Below are 20,592 nucleotides of genomic sequence, written 5' to 3' on the forward strand. Positions count from 1 at the left end.
GTATAAATAGTAAATTCATGGATGGGTATGATTGGTCCAACGATTTGTATTTACCAGCAGGCGTCTACTGTTCATACGTGTACTAATACATACAAGTAACTGCAACATACTGATAAACACGCCAAAAGGAAGGACCGAAGCCACAAAATGTTATAAAACTCTGTAATTAATAAAATTGATAGATTTGAAATCAATCAACTTGCTTTTAATTAAAGCAATTAAAACCATGCAGAGCAGCAAATGGAGATGTTGCTTCACCAAATGTTGCCTGCCAATTTTTATTTCGCAGTCATGTCAGTATTTGCATAACATGCATTTTTCTGCTCGTCTTGCTCTCTCCCCATCGTCGTCGTCGTCGTCGTTCGCCCGTCCAAATGAGTAAATGACAAGATCGGGGATGGGTTGGTCTCGCCACCGGTGTGGCGATGGTGTGTGACATGCACATTTAAAATTCAACATTTGACACTAACCAACAATTAATTCTTCTCCGGCAGGGTTGCATGATTCCACGTACGGATACATGAACCCTTATTACTTTGTTCGGTTTTCTGCTCTGGTAGAAAGCCACGAACACCTGTTTGCATTTACGATTAATGAATACTGAAACATTCAATTTTTTTCCTGGGATGGAGGATCACATCACTTGCTCAAAAATCAATTATTTAGCAAATAATTGCCCTGCCTGCCCTGCCGTCGGCCGTGTTCAGAACACACGAGCATCAAGTTTCATCGCCCAATGGCAATTACTTATTATGAAATGCAAATGTATTTACATGAACAAAACAAAACGTATAATTTTTATGGTTTACTACAAATTTTAGCACGCTCATTGGCAACATTGTCATAATTTCGCTCCCAATAATAAAATTTTTAGATTTTAAGGGATCTTTTTTTAGACTTTTTATGGATGCGTGTGCTCCTTACAGAATTCCTCACTTTGGAAAATTGGGTAGTAGAACTCATCGTCAATTTGGTAGTAATTCTGAAGGAGATACTTGTACTGATCGATGACGGTCGGATTCATGGGTTCAAATGTCCGAGTGTTGAAGAGAACAATGAGGGCGTTATCAAAATCGGTGACGGGAGCGCAGCTAATGACCAATGAATTGTTGTAGTCGGTGTGAAGGATGGTGTGCTCAAAGTTTGCTGCAAGACGGGCAAAATATCTTAATCTTAACCCACCAAGTCAGCTTGGACAGCAAAGCAAAGATCGGACTTACTCCCATTGATGTTAATTGTCCATTTTCCAGGTTCGATGAGCCGGGGCACTTCGGCAGGAAGTTCTTGTTCAAAGGTGACATTCGTGGCCACATATTCGCCGTGAAGGATGGCGTGGACGTCGACAGGTTCTGTCGTCCAATCAAGACTGTCCATTTCGACGTGCAGACATCTCATTCCAGGGTTTCCCCCAAACGTGCGGAGCAGTCCGTGGATTTTCCAGTCTCCTGAGTACTGAAAATAATCAAATTCAAAATTTGTATTTGCATACACACAATTTTGAAAATAATTGAATAATTTACTCACCTCGACCAAATCTAAATTGCCCACTGGAATGAAAACTGGACAAGCTGCGAGGGCGGAGCATGCGAGAAAGGCACACCCAAAAAGTGTCGCCAGGTGGGAAACCATTTTTATTTGGTTTTGGTTGTGGAATTTGAAAATGAGAAGGAAGATTTGAATATGAGCATAATTCTTTGTGGGTTTTCGAGCGCGTTTTTATATCAAAATTTTATCTTATCAACTTGCTAATGATGCCAGATTCAAACTGAAGCTGATTCGCCATTATATAAGGACATTCTTGAATCACGAGGAATACGTGCATGGAATAAACTGTGATCACTTACATTGCATACGCGTTTCATAATGCAGTGTTATTTATTTTATTACATTTATAACCATCGGTAATGAGTTACACATATTTACATAAGTATGAGGCAAAACCAATAACCTACTAATTTCACACTTACGACATCATGACTTGCATGTTCAAAAATACTCACTTATCACGTGAAATCATTTTTCTGCAGTCCTCTGGCCGTCAATCTCTCTAGAATGAGTGATCGGTTTTTTATCAGAAAGCTTAAAAGTGAAAAATCCAACGTTCAAGAGGGCATGTAAATTCCAGAATGTTAATTATTAGATACCAAATTTCCAGACATATTTTCAACCGTGGTTGGTGGAACTGATATGTTTTGGCTATTCCCGTTGAAAATGGATCAATTCAAATCGAAATACGTGTGCCTTTACTAATTTCAAGAAGAAAAGTTTATTCTCCATTCTCGACACACGTTATGAAATGTTACTTACTTACTATTACTCTAATTTTGGTTCTAGGTAGGAATTCAATCGCGCAAGACGTGGCACAATACACATGGAAGTCGCGAAGATGAATTTATTGGACTAAACACATTTTGCATTCGTCTCCCGCTTTTGAGCATATAAGCGACCTTATCAGTTTTGCGCGTAGCACTTTTCTTTAGATAACTGTCGAGTCGTATTTAATGCTCATGTAGTTAACATATACATTATTTTTTTGCGCACGGAACAGATTTTTTTACTGTAGCTTGATGTAGCAATATCTAGATGCTGTCATTATCATGCCATATGTCATAGGTATGTACTTATCCAAATTGTCGGTATGATAAGTTATGATAAGTTGAAAGGTGAATCGGTACTATTTAGAAGCTGTATGTACATATAAAACTATAAATTTTGAGTCATTCTCATATGACCCCACAAACGTTAAGCGTGTCATATTCTGGGTTGTGCCTTGTGCCAGAGCATGAAACCTTTATTGGAACAAACACGACATGCGAATCGTGATTACACACTAGAAGCATGTAAAAAATCAGATTTTGGCTGGCTCCGCACGCAAGGAGGACCTCGGACGAGCATTTTGGGATGACCATTTAGTGCTCCGAGGTGGAAAGCGAGATAACTTCTCGACGCCGCACACCGTACAACACACATCGGACCAAATCGTGTAAATGATACAAAAATGCAATGGGTCAACCGCTGATTTTTTATTCCGAGTCACATCCCCATCCAGTTAATGTCATTCAGCTCCAGTGGAGGTGATGATAAATCGGAGATAAACCCAACCGCAGCTCACCTTCTCCGAACTCGGTGGTTGGCATGATGGTCGGGAGGCAAAGGGAGTGCAGTGACAAAAGTCGGACCAACAAAGTGAAACTGATAAATCATTTCCTGTCTGCCGTCCCTTCTTTTCTTCACTGGAAACCGACCACTCACTGCTGGGAAAGTAAATACGTGGACGTGTGCCTACTTTCACTGTGGGTTCATCCATTCACGACTGCCAACACCTACAACTAACCCCTAATAGGAATACTCTGCTGCATGTATGTTCTACCTAATAAAGTGAAGCAATGTTCTTTTATGGTCCTGGTTGCTGGTGTGGCTGGTTGTGTGCAGGGGACATTAACTCGACTCCTATTGTCTTGTGTATTTCATTTCACTCGCCCCCATTATTCTGGACGGATTGATGAGTCGCAGAGTGACTGAAGTTAACTGATTTGTACCAGCAGGATCCTCCAACAATGTAGTAAATAAATAGTTGGTTGGTTGGTCTTCTAGGGTCTGAGTGGATCAAATAAACGAGAAAAAGTGTGACTTTTTGGCTTTCGGATGACACCCAGGCACGTGTCTGGTTGGTTGCTAAACAGGAGAAACTAATAGGGAAAAGTGAGGGCAATTCCCTTGTATCTAAGCCATGAGCAAGTAGAGTATTTCACAAAGTTGGCTGGAGAATGGATTTCTCATATGTAATATATTATATATGTCGAATTTTGAAAAAAATACAGTTTTGAAAGACTTTTGGAACAAATTTAATTCTGCAAAACACGTAATCCATTATGCCAGGTTGCTAATACGTACATATGCAAATAAATCTGTACATGCATTTCAGTTCAATGAAACAGTGGAAGTAATGATTTTACCGTTCCCTTTGCAATAAGGGAAGAATCGAAGGGAGACAAATGAATTGTTGTGACTTGTGACCCGTAATAACCTTGATAAAGTTATCGCAACGAATGGCCTGGTCACTCATGGACGGATACGGGACAAAGCGAGAACAGTATCTTTGATCTCGTGGATATGCTCGATTCGTATATAATGTTTATATGTATGCATGCTTCTCTAGTCTGTCAGTTGTAAGTTAATGGTTGACTGTCAATAGATTTTAGCACAAAAGTATTCTCCCAGCTCATTTATTACAAATTTAACTAATTAATAACTTTGTTAGGCAAGAAATGCAGAATGCAAACCAATTCAAATAAAGGATACAATTGAAATGTGCCTGCCTAGTATACTTAGAATTCAATGTTCATATAGACCTACAGTGTAGACTTGATTTAGCCCGAGTCGGACAGATTCTGCTTCTAAGTTTGTGTCATTTGTCTAATTTACTGTTACCACCCCAGTGGTGGCGATGGTCGAATGTGTGTTAAATATTTCCTATTATTTGGCACCCAATTTTTTGACTACCAGAACCAGTTTAGGTCGCTCAAACATTTTGAAATTCTAACCTCGTACTTGTTGCTCGTAACTGATTTTCAGTGTCCGTACCAAGATAAATATAGCAAGCTTTAGTAATCAGTATGTGTCACCCTTCATGTAAACAGGGTCCCTCTGGTTGCATTTTGTTCACATTTACGCAAGTTCATAATCTTTTAGGAGAAGCCATTTTGGATCTGTGTCAAATTTCAGCTTTCAAATAAACGAATTCTGCTTATCGGGGATGGTCACTCCATTAGATCCACTAATTTTTTTATAGTTTTACTTCATTATCCGATTCTATACTTCAATTACAACTATTTTGCCACACCCTTCTACGACTATTTCGAATATTATGCATCAACGACCAATATGACCCTCCTCGGTCAATCACTGGGACTGGGCTGATTTTGCTCATCTTCAACGTAGCTTCATTCATTTGACCCATGCTACATGTGTCCCAACTTTCAATTCAATCGGATAAGTTTGAAGAGAGTTGTCGCGAAAACAGACGGACATGATGGTTACATACATTGATAAGCACTGACTCGGGCTAAAAATTCGTCCGAAATGAAGATTGATGACCCCAAAGTGCTGAATTTGTTGAGGGTATTATTAATCCCTGGCCTGAGCTGGATGAGCTTATGGCGGAGGCGAAATGAAAATAAAATGAGACAAACAAGTGAAATACTGAAGGGAAGCATACTGTGAATGACATCTCATGCGAATGATAAATGTGGGTACTTTCACAAGTAATATGGCAGCAGAAAGCGTTTAGTTTGACTGCGGGAGACTTTTCATTTATATTTACTTTAACGTCGCCAATTTAGGGGATGATAAATGTGACTCTTCCATACTAATCCAATTATTTCAACAAAAATTGCAAATAAATACACGTGATAAGAATGCCTACCGTATTCACAACTTTTCCTCTTACGGGCCATAATAATATTTTAATAAGCACAACACTCAAAGTACATATAAGTTAAATAAGTCTAATTTTGCGAAATTGTGTCTGCGGGTTCCTTCAATGACCCTCTAAAGTCGAGATTTGTAATCATTCTATAATATTATAATTTTACTTCCCCAGCAGCATATGTATGTATGAAGGAAAATGTAATGTCAGATTCATACATATCATCATTTACATAATTGTGGTGTGAAGGAGGATTGCAAACAAAAGTCAAGGATAATTACTTTAACAAAAAGGTGGGGTGGCCTGAAAAAGTGTATCGTTCTTATCGAATATGCATATCAAAAGCATTTCCTTTCATTTTGGCGTCAACATGTTCGTGTATTTGGTGACATTGCAGTGTCGATAAAACAAAATGATTTTTAATATACCAAAGATAATAATTGTTTCCTTGTCAAGCCACAACCACCTTTTTGTAAACGCCATATGAAAAGTCAACAAGAGCTGATACGTTAAAATATTCGATATGGTATATGTCACCGTTGTTTATTTGACACATTTGTACTTTAGAGAAATTGTAACAATATATGTAGTTTTATATTAAGTAACAATATAAAGAAATGGGGCTTAGAAATAAGTAATAACTCTCTACAAGTATATGAGACTGACAAGATACCCATGTTCATTTGAAAGCTTAACAAATGCATATACACCTAAACACTTAAACAACTGATATCGTAGTGTAGTATTTAAAGTATGAACTAATTTAACAAATGCAATTGACGAATCAGAATAACCGACAGTAATGATTGATTAACTCCGACCTCCGTTTTGGAAAATATAGACCAGTGCTCCGTACATAAGAATTCCATTGAGAACGACGAGGAAGTATCGTTGTTCCATTCCTACGATACGATCCCGCAGAGGAAGAGCGCTGTGTCGTCTGGCAAAGTAGCAAAGTCAATTTAAGACACCTCATATCTAGCATTCGCAGTGCTTTTTGTGCATGTGACCGGACTAACCTGGGCGGAATGGGTCTGGTGTCAAAGGCCAAAATGAGGAATCCGAAAGCGATCATGGCGAGTGACCAACCGACTGCCCGAATGTGACGATCAATGGGAAAGGTGATCATCATCTCCTGGTTTTCCATTTTGACCCATGATAACCAACTGGACTCTGAAGCCATTTTTGCGAGTACCAAAATTAGTTCTTCAAATTCACGTAGATGAATATGCAATGGGTTTAGAGCAATCTAGCAACCATGAAAATCTGTCGCAAAAAATTGATACATGAGTGACAAAATAAAAATTTCTTCAAGTTATAATTTATTTGTACAACTTCTTACCTCAATGCGTTATAATTTAATTAGTAGTTTGAATCCTTGCATACTTGTCCTTTATTTAATTTTAGAAGTGATCATAACAAGAGTCTTATCGTTCAATCGTCACATTTAGTATTTACCGAAATGGTATTAGAAAAAGATAAAAATTAAATTGTCCAGTCTGTCTTTGCTTAAAGATTTAATGAATAAATACCGCCCGGATTCACCGATTCTGCTCGATACATGCCACATGTCCAACGATGTGGGCTACTCGTACATATGTATGTAGATATTACATATTATTACAGGTTATAAATATAATTGGCTACCATTTTCAATCCAATGTTAAGCATACATTCTCAATTAACAAAAATTACATTGTAAGCAATTAATTCACAGGTTTTTCCTCTACTCACTAATGTTTTACATTTTTACTTAAATATTATGCTGCATTTTGCATTTTTGTACCTAATAAATCTATGAAACCCACAACTAATAGAAACTACGTTAAGAAGAGCCCAAAATTAACTTAAACAAGACAATTAAGCTCGTATAATTAACAATAGGTTACCTGAAAACATAACATACGTTTTAGCTTTTACATATTTAACCATTATGTTTGGTTCACTGTAACAGGCGATATAAGCTAAAACTAATCAAGTTGGTTAAATATGACATACATATATGTATTACAGTTTCAATTTTATATAACGTTGTGTAATAATATGCCATTGGTTAAGGATGCATCAGATAAATAGAAAATATTCACTAAAATTTACATTGTTAAAGAGAGAAATTGCATTGTTTTCACAGAATTGATTAAATGACACCGTTTGTTTCTTCCGATTGATTTGGGGTCGAGGGTGTTGACCGGCCATATTTGATACCGAAGAGAGATGATGCGATTTCGCTAATGGTGTGATCAGCCATCGCTCCAGCCTGCTGAAGAACAGCAACAGAATATGCCAAATTCTGCTCTCTCGGATTCTGAGGTCGAAATGTTTCCTCAGGAGATGGATGGTGCGAATGTTTCAACGGCGACCGGTAATGTTCGTCTTGGTTGCTTCCATGCAGGAAATTCTTTCGCCTATATCCATAACGACTATATCCTCGACCCCGTTGGGTTGGATTTGGAATAATGGGAGAATAAGCAGAATCTGAAAGTAAAACAAAGTAAGAAGGAATTGATAAAAACTAAAAACAACTCGATAACACAAATTTTGGTGTGGTAAACTTGCAGTGGCTACTAAACCGACTTCGACGTTCAGGTCCTGGTCTCCCACGTCTGCTAGAATCAAGACGCGAAGGATTTGTAGATATCTCTCTCGGATCATAAGAATCAAAACTTCTCTCATGATAATAATTTCTGCGATAAGGTTCAGACGCGTTAGGCTCCGTTGAATTTTCGTATGTCTTTACACGAGTCCAATTGTCGGGTAGTTCTTCACGGCGGTAAAATTGTGCGAACCCGTCATTTGGTGCAAACTGTCCTTCAGGATTGGTTGTTGTGCTACTAGTAGGTTCATTTACAGGCTGCGAGGAATTATTATTAGTTTGACAGATTTGTGAGACAATATTATTAACTATGTTTTGTAACGCCGGAATCTTCAATAAATCTTCGACTGCCTTTTTCTGGGCATCAGTTTGAATTTCAGTCACTTGGGTTGGCACAATTGTTGTTTCAGAAGTATTTGAAACTGATTCTGGTGTTGAAATAACAATAGCTGCATCCTTGTTAGCAGCACTTGATGCATTATTGTTAACACATGCATGTGTGACTTTAGGATTAGGATACGGTGTGCGTTGCATTGTTGAGTTGTCAGGCAATGTTTTAGTTTCCGATGGCTTGCAAACCTTCGTTTTTGGTTTGCCTACATTTGACATTGAATCTCCTAAAGAATTTTTTTGTGGAAGTGAATTTCGTGAAGATGGTCGAGTCTCTGTAACCTGTTGTGAAGATGTATTATTTGGTGAGTTCTGTTTTTCATTTGGTATAGCTGGAGTCTTTTGTTGGTTTATTTGCTGGATCTTTGTTTCAACATTCGTTTTCGAATCTTCTTCTTGCTCCTGTGGATCATTTCTTCTCATTACAATAGTCAAGACTCCAGCTTCGGGGTCATACTTTAATCGTCCTTGACGAGAATGCAAATCGTGGCCTTTAACAGTTCCTCGTGGAGTAGCAGCGTAACACCTGGTCTTCATTTCTGGTGATTTCAACAGTTCTTCGAAACTTTTATACCCATGATTCGAAGGTTTAAAACTCGCGAGATTTGGATACACATGGTGAAACTCTGATTCCACCAATTCCCATTGAAGCCCCTGTAGAAAATATAAATAACTAGTTAGCATAGGCCGGGCAATATCTCAGTACGTAATTTTTAGCATAGACAAATCTACCTTGAATCCATGTCGAACACTGAGCATTAGCTGTATCGCATTTTTGATATGTTCTGGTATTGGCGTGACGATAGTGTTACCATCCTTAGCAGTTGTAGTACTCTCCTTCTCCATTTTAACATTGGCAGGTCGACCCCGACTCCTCTTGGTGGGTGTTATTCCAGTCGTCTTACTCGTTTGACTGCAATTGTCGTCCATGTCGTTGTTTGATGATGTGTCACTCTTCTTCTGCAATTATCAAAACAAAAAGTCGAAACGGTACTTGTATCACACATGTTTTTTCTTACTTTGTATGTTTTGCGTTGTTGTATCACTTACTTCAACGAACAAGCTATCTCCTAGTCCTCTGATTGACGAAATCGATGAAATTCGTCCTAGCCAAGAAGGTCGATTGCTACCATTCGACAACTGTTGACTAACCGGTTTATGGCTCCAAGTCTCGTCAGATTCTGAACTGGGGGACTGCCAGTCGCCCTCCAGCTCCAGCTCATCTTCTGGGGGTTCTGCACTCTCTCGAATCCTCTTGGCCGCTTCGGCGGCTGCTAATCTTTGGGTTACGGTATAACAGCCAAACTTTTGATTTGCATTATTATTACTGCTGCTTTTCCCTCTCATTTGTATGTACTTATTTCTCAAAAAACAATACCAGAAGAAAACTAAATTAGTAGCCTGCTACTCTTTTTGTTTATTTGCAATTTGATCAACTGCAAAATGGGAGCAGTGGTGCTGCATATTTGCAAAGCCCGGTTTGTTAGATGTGGTTCTAGTGCATAGTGCTACGTGCTCCTCTGCTGCTAACGAAGTTGAGATTTTGAGATTATGGGAATATTGGGAATTTGAGATCACATTCAGTTTTGATTTGGATGGAATTGAAAGTTAATTGAAATTTGAAACGAATTTCCAATATTCTAAATTTATCTTATGGTTACGCGTGTTCCATTCTGTTCAGTAAAATACTCTCCTACTTACAATTAGTGCAAGAATAAAATATAATAGATCCTTGTTACCCACCTGCCCCAGTAAAATAAGATTTTAATTTGAAAATATGAAATACGATTGGCATGCAGATCTATGATGATTATGGTATTTGATATGCTAGACAGATTAATCTTGCGGATTTATCTCATCCCTGTCATCAATTGTCTCAGCTCTGATTTTTGCAGATTACATATACAAACTTGCATGGAAAAATAATTTCAAACCTGATCGTATATGATTTTGTTATGATACATATTTATTAATTTGCAACAAACATATAGCATGTTTGTCTAAGACAAATTGTCTTCCATATTGTGAAATAAAGAAGTAAAACAATTTTTAAATAATTAAAAGACAGAAGTTTATTAAAGAAAAAGTTAAATCACGCAAGTACAATAAAAAACATGATGGGGTGGACGCGCTCATTGAAATAGCAAAGCATCATTATCAGAAGAAATGCTTTTTTCATCTTCCTTACTGTTTTGATTTTTGGATTTTTCGCTCAAACTGTCAGTAAGTCGGACGTCAACAACTTCGGGGTCCAAGGAATACCCATCAAAATTGTTCTCCGGATCTTCTTCTAGAAGTGGGGGAGACAACGTGGAAGTCATGAGGGACGGGTGTTTCGAATCTTGTTTCGAATGCACAACTTCCAGTTCAACAGGGCGAGGACCATTATTATTACCACCGGATGATGGTCGACGAAACCCTCCATCAACATCCTCAGTCTGCTGACTTGGACCATCTTCGAAAGTTGGTGGTGTCTGTGGTGGTCGTATCGGCCAATTTAACGAAGGGTGTTTTGAATCTTGTTTTGAATGAACAACTTCCAACTCAACAGGGTCACCAGAAGAGCCGGAGGGACGAATTTTACTGCCTTCCAGACCTGTGTTTGGCCTTGAAATGTAGTCGTTATTATTATTATTTGTAGGGTTAGAGGAAGAGGAGGATTCTTTATTTGGTTCATTTGATGCTTGAGGTCGAGCGTATTGAGGAAAGAATGAAAATGGAAAACCAAATGGGTAAGCCTGGTATTGCTGCTGCTGCTGCTGCTGGGGGGAATTCATTTGACCTTCATTTTGACCTTGGGAAGGTTTTGAGACTTGATTGTTTTGGTTATTATTATTTTCATAAGAATTTTGATTCTGGTTATTAAATGGACTATTTGGGAATAAGGCTTGCCATGGATTATTTGATAAGCCACCACCATTTGCCCCGTTTCCATTTTGACCAAAAGGCCAGGAAGAGGGGAATCCTCCAAGGAAATTATTATAGTTGGGGACCTGATTTGGGCTTGGCTTTTGGGAAGTATCAAACTGGGTGGGTGACGAAGAAGATGGGTTTTGATTTCCGAATGATTGATACTGATTAGGGAAGGATTGTCCTATCAAAAAGTAAAAAATAGATATCCGATTATTGAACACAAATAACACAATTCATAAATTTTACATATAAGGTTCATTGGTGTCGTAGTGAGTGTACATTACATAAATATATAGTTTTATGCAAAGGCTCACCAAAAAATGAAGGAAAACCACCAAAAATATTACCAAATGGAAATTGTTGCTGCTGTTGTGCCATTATTGGTGTACTCCAACTCGACAGTGATAGAAATAATGCTACTCTAAATAGCTTATAAAATTTCGGAAAATGATCCATCTGAGTGATAAAAATTACTATTGTTGGAACGACTTGAAACTGAATGATGCGACGTCAATCTTTATCCTGCACTTGGAAAATCATTTTGCTGAAATTCAGAATGGGTGGATAGAAACTGTGTCATGTTTTTATTTATAGCTATTATATGATTATACTTATACACATACATGTTAAAATCATGCCTTATAAAATAGTACCAAGTTGGTACTACCAACCAACCATACATGGAACGAAATGGAGAAATGGCTCAAACATGAAGAAACAGCCAAGAAAAGGTGAAGGTCTATTAGTTGACTGGAATTCCCAAATTAACTAGACAAAGGGCTCACTATTAATAACATATAATGCAAATTAAGGAGCTGATTTGAATGGAATTTGGACGTACATACGCATGTCGATGACAAGCTCTGTCATGAAAGTAAAAATTGTAAAAACCTACAGTGTGCAGTTTAGGCGGGGGTCGGAGACCTTTTCTTTTTTCGATATGACTCAAATAATATTATCAACTTGCCGTTCAAAAAAATTTAAAAGTGCAGGTAAGTACTTTCCTATTCCTATGACGGTTCCATAAGTCAGGACTCGGCTAAAAAAGTCATGTTGAGTTGTTGAAACGTTGAGACAAAGTGTAGAATAAATATGCCAGCCAAGGAGGGAATCCACCACCGCCAATAATTTCATTTTCATGATGGGATTTGTTTTCTTTCGGTTAAATAAATTTTCCAATTAATCTTCAATAATATTGGCATCGCTGATTGTTTTTTTCTGTTTTGCATAATTGGGAAGTGTACGAAATCTGGGAGTGTAACGTCAAGCTGTTGCTTTTTCTTCACGCCAACATGAACCCGTCCGAGTTGGAGTTTCTCGCTGAAAAGGAAATTGTCGAAATTGTGCCAAAGTTCACATTGGACACTATTTGTTTAATGGAAGGGAACTTGGGACCCTTTCGGGCCGGCCTTCCCGTCCGAGTCCCCCTCTGGGTGGCCCTTGACTTTCGACGACGAGAGCGCTGCACCCTCGTCCCACCCGACTGGATGAACATCCAGGCGTTGGAAGCAATCAAAAAGGAAGAAAAGACCAACGAACTGTTCACTAAAATGCCCAACGAGCATTACATGGCAGTTACGGTGGTCATATGCAGGTCTTGTTCTCAGGACATCCCAGATTCAGACAGGGTCCAGGTATTAGTCAAGGTATGAAGGAATGATTGCTAATTAATGCTTCTTTATTACATTAAATATGTTAAAAAGTACTTTGAATAATTTATAGGACATTTGGGACAATAGAATTGCAAAGATAAGAACTGCAATTGATAGTTTCATCAAAACGGGGTCTTCCTTCGCTAAGGTGAATAATCTTACCCAGATGGAAATTGCGAATGTCAGACCGTTTTTTCCTCACGCACTGGAGCAGATTCACAGGATGCGACAGGTATTATTAAATAAATAAATGATAAAATTTTGAAGTCAACTAATTAATAGTATTTTATTTACTTATTTTGCAGAATTCTCAAGAAGCTCTCATTAATTTAAATAATTCCAAAAGTCAGTCACAGTCTGACAGTATGTATCCAGACAGTGATAGGATGACTCAATAGAATAAAGTTCACATAAATCTATGATTGTTTTCAGAAAACTATGTACCTAAAATAAACTACTTGCATGTGAGAACGTATATGTACGTATAATTACATATTAAGGTAATTATCGAGTAGAAAATACCTTTAATAAAAAATTATTATCGAGTCGGTGGGTTGGGGTTGTGTTAAAATATTGCTAAATGATGGAGGACTTACAGAAGACTTGTGTCTTAAAAATAATAAACATTATAATGACCTCACCAACCTTATCCAACAATTTTGCAAGCAAAGTGCAACATTGGACTGACTGCAACTTTCTGGACTTGGCATAAATACCAATGCAAATCGTAACCAGAAAAATGTGCAAATTGTAAATTAGAACATTAGAATCTCTTAGAACACGAGACATGAATCTTATCTAGTTGTTGCCTTCGATAAGTTTCTAGGATTGCGTGTGACAAATAATGAACACAAAGTTCTAATATGAAAACTACGCTGTCTTACTTGCGCTGATTTACGGGAAAAATGGACTCACAAAAATCTTACTTGATGAATCTGCTATTGTTGCAAACCTAATAAATACCGAACCCTTTGGTCCAGGTGCATTGCATTTGATTTGAAATAAAAGCAGACCGGACTTACATATGTTCTTCTAGCGGAATGTATATTTTTCTACCGGCATTATTGCGTATAAAATTTATTCTTGCTTATATTTGGTTATCACTTTCGTCATCATTTTCAAAACAGATATAATAAAATACATTGCTATTGCAAGAAAGCATAACAGAGAGACGGCCAGAAATCCCCAAATGTGTAGCATTCTTCTCTCATACCAGCTTTTGGTGATTCCAACGGGCCGCAGATGCGAAATGTCTTTGTGTCTCATTACATATTCGACCCACCAAATTGCAGACTCTAAAGGTTGGTTTTGACGATCCCTGAAAAACTTGGACAATCTCATCGTGTTGGTTTTGTACCTAAATATCCAACATTTTAAATTTCATATTGACTGGTTTGCGATGATGTATTCATTGCAATGAGAGAAGAAATTCCTTACTTGGGATTACTCGTGACTTCCAAAATAGCTTTCAGTAATTTTTCCTCCGTTAATTCAGCAATTTCGAGCGCAATTGCAGTTTCCCTATCATTGGCGCGTACTGCTTGATAATCCTGCTCGGCAAACAGCGGCACTATAATCATCGGAACTCCATGAAAGATTGCTTCTTGAGTGCTTAGCAGTCCTCCATGTCCGATAAATGCTCGAATTTTGGGGTGAGCTGAAATGAAGTAATTGGTTTTAATGAAACAGCCCAACTTATGCTTAATTGGTATCTCATGTAATGATTACCAATCAAATCTTGCTGTTGAACCCATTTTAAAGTGTGCACATTTTTCGGAGCCCAATCTGGACGGTCTTGATTGTACTTGACAAGAAATTGATATTTGGGCACAGCTTTCATTGCGTTGAAGAACACAAGCTGCAAATGGATGGGTAAATTATTAATTGCAGCATAAGTCCCAAAACTGAGAAGAATAAATCCGTTGTCGCCAGATGCTATGAAATCCTCTAAATCCTAAAAAGCATGCAGCATGTAAATAAATATTTAAAATCCAAGAAATTTGAAACTGTATGAAATTGTGCCACATGCATAAGTTAGTTAGTAAATGTAGACCTGAGGTAATGGTTTTCGATCATCGCTGCAATGTATTCCACCAATTTCAACAACATTTGGAGGCAAAGATCGTGGGAACTCTTCACTTGGATGCGTATTGGTAAAAATGAGACTTGTGTTCATTTCGATTTCGTGGAGGGATGGAAGATCAGGAATTTTCAAGGCAGACCTCAGCAAAGGTTCAAGAATGGGAAATAGCTCGGTGTGTCGTTTCCATTGCCAGTACAGCCCAGACACGAGATTTCGAATGCTCTGCACAAAGGTCATCTCGAGGGGGTAATGGAACTCCATTTCTGGAAGATTCTCATCCGGAAAGCCGTACGCATCCTTAAACCAGGGAAAGTGCGTGGTGGGTGTGTACATAATGTGGGGAGCTTGAAACTTGTGCACCAATCCGTACCCACAATCGTTGTACAAAGCATCCAGAATGACGAGGTCATAGGAGGACTCATTTATCCACTTCAGCACTTGCTCATTTTGCATTAGAGACTTGCAGCCACGAATTCCGCTGTCGTAATACTCGTACCAAAGGTCGTCAATTGCTTGGACGCCGTTCTGCAATCGCATTGATATGAAATCGAGCCCGATTAGACCGACGTCTTCGGCCAGGTTCATGGGCACAATGTCCGTGATGTTGGGGTGGAAGTAAGGGACTTTGGCTTCATATGGCGAGATGAAAGTGACCTTGTGACCCTTTTCAACTAATTTGTCAATGAGCCCCCAAACAGAAATTCGGTGGCTATACCCGCTCACCCCCCAATAAAATAAAATGTTTTCAGAATTTGTTTCCGCCATTAGCAGAACCACAAAAACGAACACTATTCTCAACTTCATTTTTGCAGTGATGCGTAGGAATACGATTGAACAATTCTTAGCAATACTACAGGTCAAATGAGTATTTATATGAATAGTGGAAGTGAAGAAGATCAAATGAGACAGTAAGTTCCTAAATCAGACTGCTACTTATATGCTACCACAATCATGCACCTGGACCAACCTATCATTTTCCTCATACTACATTTTCCTCATATAGTATGTAAGCAAACATTATCATAGCTTGTGACACATTAAGTGTTAAAAATAAGATCAACGGCGTGCTTATATGTAACGTACTTATTTAGCCTCACGCTGGTGACTGGGACGAGGAATTTAATTTACAATTGAACAAGACAAGTGTCAGAGGACCTAAATATGTACGTAAGTGGAGAAGGAAAAAATATTGACGGAAAAATACTCGTGTATGTAGGTATGTATATTCTGCTAAAAATTAAATAAATGACTGAACCACTATCTTATCCACCTAGATAAATGTGCAGTCAATATTGTCGAGGAGGCCACTGCATAAACAACACTCGTAATGTATGGTTATATACATAAAGGGTAAATTATGATGTTTATCTTCAACACGTGCGGGTTTATTGTTCTTTATAATGCCATGCAAACTGTCCATCAGTTGGCATGTGACAATGCAAATTTTGGACGTTTGCATTGTCAAAATGCATTTAATAACTGCTCCCATTCATGGGTGGAAATTGGCAGTTTGGTGGTGAATTGAATGCATATTCTTCAAATCAAAGTGGCCACAATTGGAAAAATATTGTTATCAAGTGGATTAATGCAGGACAGCAGGATGCACATTGACCATAAAATCATGCATGCCATGTTCCCCGTTTGTATGGCAAGCATTGTAAATATATTTTTATTCATGGGTCGATCCGTTTTGTCTCTATAATGAAATCCATTTTATACGTTTCTACTTTCTTCAGGAACTGCTTGCATAAGGGATGAGTATCTCAATAGGACCAAGGAATTTGACCCCTACTAACCCTATGCACTCACCATGACCATTGCCCACTGAGGACATGATGTGTATGTACATTTTATTCAAACTAAATAGTGGCCAAGAAAAAAATATCCTAAATATTTGCACTATGACGAAGGGTTATACAGCGTGACTCATACTTTATCACACCCTAAAAAGTTACTTCTAAATATGCGTGCCTTATAACATATGTCTTATAATTTTAAAGAGAACTCCCCGGATTGTTGTTTGATATGTCAGCACATGTGCTTAGCTTTATGATAAGTAAATATACAAACTATTACTGGCCACTAGTTGACATATTTATTAAAATTCAAGGAATAGAATATATAATATATTCTATTCCTTGAATTTTGCCCATGTGATTTCATTGGCTGAAATTTCTAGTAAATGACAAGAGATGCATGTAAATAACATACATGTAACAAAAGTGCATCAGATTTCAAAACTTTGTAATTTCTGAGATTTATGAATGTATGATTTACTTCTGCTTCATTTTACAGCATTTCGTATTCATTCTACGCACATAGTATAATGTTAAGTAGTCAAATTTTTATAACATTTTTCATAGTTTTAAAGACACAAAAAATTTTCTAGTGCTACCGAGACGTTCTTTTTAATTTGGTCAAACTCCTGAATAATAATCTGAATTTCGCGATGCATTTTATAATTTTGAGACATGACAGAATTCAGGACTGACGAGAGCTGGTTACACTCTTCGTTCAACATGGATAAGCAGTATTTCGGCTTGAGTTGGTCCAACCTCTTTCTCAAAGTGTGTCTGAGGGCCTGATCTTCAGAAACAAGTCGGTTGAGCTTGGCCAAAGTGTCCACCAATTCTTTATGTTCTTTCTTATCCTTTGCAACTCCAGTCAACCGACCCACTTTGTCACCGTACTCATTCATTTTATGAGTCACCGATGCAATTGAGTCCTTCAAGTCAACGATTTCTTTCTCCAAACTCGTTTCCTGTTTGTTTTTTCTTTTCAAAATTTCAGCAATTCGGTCCGCTGAAGATACAGATACGCCTGGTTCGACTTTCGACGAGTGAGCTGAACGACTGGCATTGCTTATGTGACCCTCCAGGGAGCAGATCGAGGCTTGAATTGCTTTAAGAGAATAACTTATGATCCTTTTTAGCTGTTTCTGAATATTTGGTGGCAGCTCGGCATCTGCGGGCACGCTAGGGTTTAGAAACTGGGGGTAAATAGTCGTTATTTTTTGGGTGTGTATAAATCTTCGACATGTTGGACATTCTGATTTTCCCTCGTCCATCCAATTTTGCAGACATGATGAATGGAAAAGGTGTCCGCATTGCGTCACTTGGATTACGACTTCCGGTATTGACTTCCTAGCCGAGCACGTATAACAAGTTTCCCGTGAAGAGGATGAATTCGAATGGTTACAACTTGAGGTTAAATCAAGATCAAGGTGACCATTTGTTGGTGATGAACAATCGTTTTGATGTGGAAGTAAATTTTGCTCAGAATTATTTTCCACATCTCCAAATTTTTCTAAACAGATTGGACAAACTATTATGCCTGACATGACTAGTGGATCCAGAGACAGAGGACTGATTGAAGTGTGAAAAGTGCTGTCGTATAGTCATTTTTGAATTAATAATTTAGATTCATGGAGAATTGACCATTTTAATTTACATAGTCTGGTCGAGTCAATTTGGAACGTATTTTACATGATGTGTTGTATTTTGTAGTGCATCCTTAGGATTATTCTATGCTGTAATAGTAATAATGCTGCACACATAATATGCGGAATGGACAGAATCAAACGATAGTTCTCTCAAATAAACATGACAACAGTTTCCTCTCGTTTTAACTCGAGTCAGGGCTTATGAAATCGTCATGTCAATCCGTCTGTATTCCTATCCTATGAAAACTCACATAAATTTGATTTGAAATTGTTACGTATACCATTTATGCATTGCGTATGGGGTCGGTGAGCGAGGGACCCATATGCGGGCGAAATTGGTTATATATTAAATAATGATGAATTTGACGCCTGTATAGAACGATGCAGGTAAGAAAAATAAGACTAAAACAAATAAAACTTGTCATTTCTATGCTATATTTGTGAAACCCACACAAAGACGGCTATTATTAGCATAAATATTATGTTTACAGCAAATTGTTTAAGAGCGACAAATTTCGCAATGCTTTCTTTTGATGAGTGAGTTAGAGATCAGCAAGAAGGTTAAGTTCTTATTATTAGGTGAGCAAATTAATTTAATAGTTAGTTAGTCCGGATCATGTCAGGATACTCAATGTGCATATTATGTATGGAAATCTGTACGTAGCACAGATGTGTGTATGTAGAATGTGTAGAATGCAAATACATATGTAGCAAATACTATATGCAAACTTTTAACTATTAAATGCATTAATTTTTATACAGCATGTCATGTCTACCAACTGTATCATGTCATGCAGAGAAATAGTTTTCAACATCAGAGTTTGGCAGACCCATTGCTTGGCATGCCTAAATCAATTTCATTTTACTCGTACATTGAGGGGGACGTGACATTTTAGTACTTTATCTATCTGTCGTTTAATTAAGGCTTAATTTTATGCTCTTAATTGCACATATAGATTCGCTCAAGCCTTTTATACACAGCTCTGTGTGCTTAAGCAAATTTTGGTTTTTAGGAACCACCTTCAACGACAATGTACGATTTTATCTTCAATCCAAACTCCACGAAGGAAGAATTTTATGAGGAACTTTTGGTCCAAATTCAGGCCATCGTTAAGGATCAAAGAAATTGGGTAGGTCTAAGAATTCTAGTTTGAATACAATTTGTCCCATTATCATTTATGATGGAGTTATATTGCGATACGATTTCATTATATTCAGGTTACCAACTTATCAAATGCGTCCGCCTTGATATTCCATGGTTTGAACACGCTTAAGTTCTTCCAGGAGAAACCAGTAAACTGGTCCGGATTTTATGTGAGAGATGAACAGGACACAAAAACATTATTGTTAGGCCCATTTCAAGGAAAAGTATGCGTGAAGTTTTATTATGCAAATTGTAGTTTATGGAATTTTACATACTAAACATTTCTGCATATGTTGGTAGGTGGCATGCACACAAATAAAATTTGGGAGGGGGGTTTGTGGGGCTGCCGCTGCAAGCAAGGAGACGCAAGTGGTTCGCAACGTCCATGAATTCCCGGGACATATTGTCTGCGATTCTAACTCACTTTCAGAAATTGTCGTTCCGCTCGTCCACGATGTAACTGTAAGTATATTTGGGCACAAAGACCTATTTAGGAGTATTGTTAATTGTTATATCGAATTCTGTGAGTATTGCGTAGTTGATTGTCGATTTCTGAATTTCGAGATATACATAATTGACATAATAGACATATTATACATAATAAGTTTAATGAATGATTCGGATTAATTTGTGCAGGGAGAACTTCTTGGAGTCTTGGACATCGACGACACATGTTTGGATGCTTTCGATCAGCGCGATAAGACTGGTTTGGAGGCAGTGGTTAAAATATTAGTAGCTGGATGTGAATGGAACCGATAATTTTGTTAATCAACATTATAAGGAATTACAGATAGCACTAAAACAGCGGATAGTAAGCAATAATGTACTACATAAATAACGTAAATCTATAAACGATATACAATTCTTTAGTGAAATATGCTGCCGAATATTTAATGATTTTATCAAAGATGGTCAAATAAAAAAAATATTGAAAAAAAACTTAGGAG

The 20,592-nt window shown here is 37.8% G+C and overlaps 6 protein-coding genes across 9 annotated transcripts; 2 read left to right on the plus strand and 4 right to left on the minus strand.

The window, feature by feature from the left end:
* Window positions 1-790: 790 nt before the first annotated feature.
* Window positions 791-1,756, minus strand: LOC110852424. Its single transcript, XM_022100493.2, has 3 exons — window positions 1,525-1,756; window positions 1,221-1,452; window positions 791-1,146 (listed from the first exon to the last, which is right to left on the minus strand). The coding sequence occupies exons 1-3, from the start codon at window positions 1,627-1,629 to the stop codon at window positions 902-904; spliced, it is 582 nt and encodes a 193-aa protein (XP_021956185.1). The 5' UTR covers window positions 1,630-1,756; the 3' UTR covers window positions 791-901.
* Window positions 1,757-5,943: 4,187 nt separating this feature from the next.
* Window positions 5,944-9,885, minus strand: LOC110852150. Its single transcript, XM_022100137.2, has 6 exons — window positions 9,462-9,885; window positions 9,144-9,371; window positions 7,985-9,065; window positions 6,771-7,903; window positions 6,448-6,694; window positions 5,944-6,368 (listed from the first exon to the last, which is right to left on the minus strand). Exons 1-4 carry the CDS (start codon window positions 9,756-9,758, stop codon window positions 7,566-7,568), a joined length of 1,944 nt encoding a protein of 647 aa, XP_021955829.2. The 5' UTR covers window positions 9,759-9,885; the 3' UTR covers window positions 5,944-6,368; window positions 6,448-6,694; window positions 6,771-7,565.
* Window positions 9,886-10,457: 572 nt separating this feature from the next.
* On the minus strand, window positions 10,458-11,905 carry LOC110852125 (putative uncharacterized protein DDB_G0286333). 2 transcript variants are annotated; one of them, XM_022100103.2, is made up of 2 exons: window positions 11,639-11,905; window positions 10,458-11,505 (listed from the first exon to the last, which is right to left on the minus strand). In XM_022100103.2, the coding sequence occupies exons 1-2, from the start codon at window positions 11,778-11,780 to the stop codon at window positions 10,544-10,546; spliced, it is 1,104 nt and encodes a 367-aa protein (XP_021955795.1). In that variant the 5' UTR covers window positions 11,781-11,905; the 3' UTR covers window positions 10,458-10,543. The 2 variants fall into 2 exon arrangements, with proteins under 2 accessions (XP_021955795.1, XP_021955796.1); XM_022100104.2 differs by having other exon boundaries at window positions 11,672-11,904.
* Window positions 11,906-12,179: 274 nt separating this feature from the next.
* Window positions 12,180-13,620, plus strand: LOC110851935 (DNA replication complex GINS protein PSF2). Of its 3 annotated transcripts, none has more exons than XM_035853772.1 (4): window positions 12,180-12,316; window positions 12,564-12,970; window positions 13,047-13,208; window positions 13,282-13,620. In XM_035853772.1, the coding sequence occupies exons 1-4, from the start codon at window positions 12,193-12,195 to the stop codon at window positions 13,372-13,374; spliced, it is 786 nt and encodes a 261-aa protein (XP_035709665.1). In that variant the 5' UTR covers window positions 12,180-12,192; the 3' UTR covers window positions 13,375-13,620. The 3 variants fall into 3 exon arrangements, with proteins under 3 accessions (XP_035709665.1, XP_021955572.1, XP_035709666.1); XM_022099880.2 differs by lacking the exon at window positions 12,180-12,316 and adding an exon at window positions 12,346-12,485; XM_035853773.1 differs by lacking the exon at window positions 12,180-12,316 and having other exon boundaries at window positions 12,407-12,970.
* Window positions 13,621-14,019: 399 nt separating this feature from the next.
* LOC110851934 (UDP-glucuronosyltransferase 2B20) lies at window positions 14,020-16,020 on the minus strand. Its single transcript, XM_022099879.2, has 4 exons — window positions 15,030-16,020; window positions 14,705-14,930; window positions 14,414-14,633; window positions 14,020-14,333 (listed from the first exon to the last, which is right to left on the minus strand). Exons 1-4 carry the CDS (start codon window positions 15,861-15,863, stop codon window positions 14,054-14,056), a joined length of 1,560 nt encoding a protein of 519 aa, XP_021955571.1. The 5' UTR covers window positions 15,864-16,020; the 3' UTR covers window positions 14,020-14,053.
* A 3,302-nt stretch (window positions 16,021-19,322) lies between these two features.
* Window positions 19,323-20,584, plus strand: LOC110851795 (free methionine-R-sulfoxide reductase). Its single transcript, XM_022099696.2, has 4 exons — window positions 19,323-19,631; window positions 19,720-19,869; window positions 19,946-20,107; window positions 20,282-20,584. The coding sequence occupies exons 1-4, from the start codon at window positions 19,533-19,535 to the stop codon at window positions 20,402-20,404; spliced, it is 534 nt and encodes a 177-aa protein (XP_021955388.1). The 5' UTR covers window positions 19,323-19,532; the 3' UTR covers window positions 20,405-20,584.
* Window positions 20,585-20,592: the final 8 nt, after the last annotated feature.

This window comes from Folsomia candida, unplaced genomic scaffold (assembly GCF_002217175.1).
Source record: "Folsomia candida strain VU population unplaced genomic scaffold, ASM221717v1 Fcan01_Sc007, whole genome shotgun sequence".
Lineage (NCBI taxonomy): Eukaryota > Metazoa > Arthropoda > Collembola > Entomobryomorpha > Isotomidae > Folsomia > Folsomia candida.

Excerpts from the sequence above, each read along its gene's own strand:
- LOC110851935 (XM_035853772.1), top strand. The coding sequence starts at position 12,193 with ATGAAAGTAAAAATTGTAAAAACCTACAGTGTGCAGTTTAGGCGGGGG. Across the intron at positions 12,971-13,046 it reads GGGTCCAGGTATTAGTCAAG|GACATTTGGGACAATAGAAT; the intron begins GTATGAAGGAAT and ends AATAATTTATAG. Across the intron at positions 13,209-13,281 it reads AGATTCACAGGATGCGACAG|AATTCTCAAGAAGCTCTCAT; the intron begins GTATTATTAAAT and ends CTTATTTTGCAG.
- LOC110852150 (XM_022100137.2), bottom strand. The coding sequence starts at position 9,758 with ATGAGAGGGAAAAGCAGCAGTAATAATAATGCAAATCAAAAGTTTGGC. Across the intron at positions 9,372-9,461 it reads GAGATAGCTTGTTCGTTGAA|AAGAAGAGTGACACATCATC; the intron begins GTAAGTGATACA and ends TGATAATTGCAG. Across the intron at positions 7,904-7,984 it reads AAGTCGGTTTAGTAGCCACT|ATTCTGCTTATTCTCCCATT; the intron begins GCAAGTTTACCA and ends TTTTACTTTCAG.
- LOC110851934 (XM_022099879.2), bottom strand. The coding sequence starts at position 15,863 with ATGAAGTTGAGAATAGTGTTCGTTTTTGTGGTTCTGCTAATGGCGGAA. Across the intron at positions 14,931-15,029 it reads ATCGAAAACCATTACCTCAG|GATTTAGAGGATTTCATAGC; the intron begins GTCTACATTTAC and ends CATGCTTTTTAG. Across the intron at positions 14,634-14,704 it reads TCAACAGCAAGATTTGATTG|CTCACCCCAAAATTCGAGCA; the intron begins GTAATCATTACA and ends ACTTCATTTCAG.
- LOC110852424 (XM_022100493.2), bottom strand. The coding sequence starts at position 1,629 with ATGGTTTCCCACCTGGCGACACTTTTTGGGTGTGCCTTTCTCGCATGC. Across the intron at positions 1,453-1,524 it reads GCAATTTAGATTTGGTCGAG|TACTCAGGAGACTGGAAAAT; the intron begins GTGAGTAAATTA and ends GATTATTTTCAG. Across the intron at positions 1,147-1,220 it reads GACAATTAACATCAATGGGA|CAAACTTTGAGCACACCATC; the intron begins GTAAGTCCGATC and ends CCCGTCTTGCAG.
- LOC110851795 (XM_022099696.2), top strand. The coding sequence starts at position 19,533 with ATGTACGATTTTATCTTCAATCCAAACTCCACGAAGGAAGAATTTTAT. Across the intron at positions 19,870-19,945 it reads TAGGCCCATTTCAAGGAAAA|GTGGCATGCACACAAATAAA; the intron begins GTATGCGTGAAG and ends ATATGTTGGTAG. Across the intron at positions 20,108-20,281 it reads CGCTCGTCCACGATGTAACT|GGAGAACTTCTTGGAGTCTT; the intron begins GTAAGTATATTT and ends TAATTTGTGCAG.
- LOC110852125 (XM_022100103.2), bottom strand. The coding sequence starts at position 11,780 with ATGGATCATTTTCCGAAATTTTATAAGCTATTTAGAGTAGCATTATTT. Across the intron at positions 11,506-11,638 it reads TGGTTTTCCTTCATTTTTTG|GACAATCCTTCCCTAATCAG; the intron begins GTGAGCCTTTGC and ends ACTTTTTGATAG.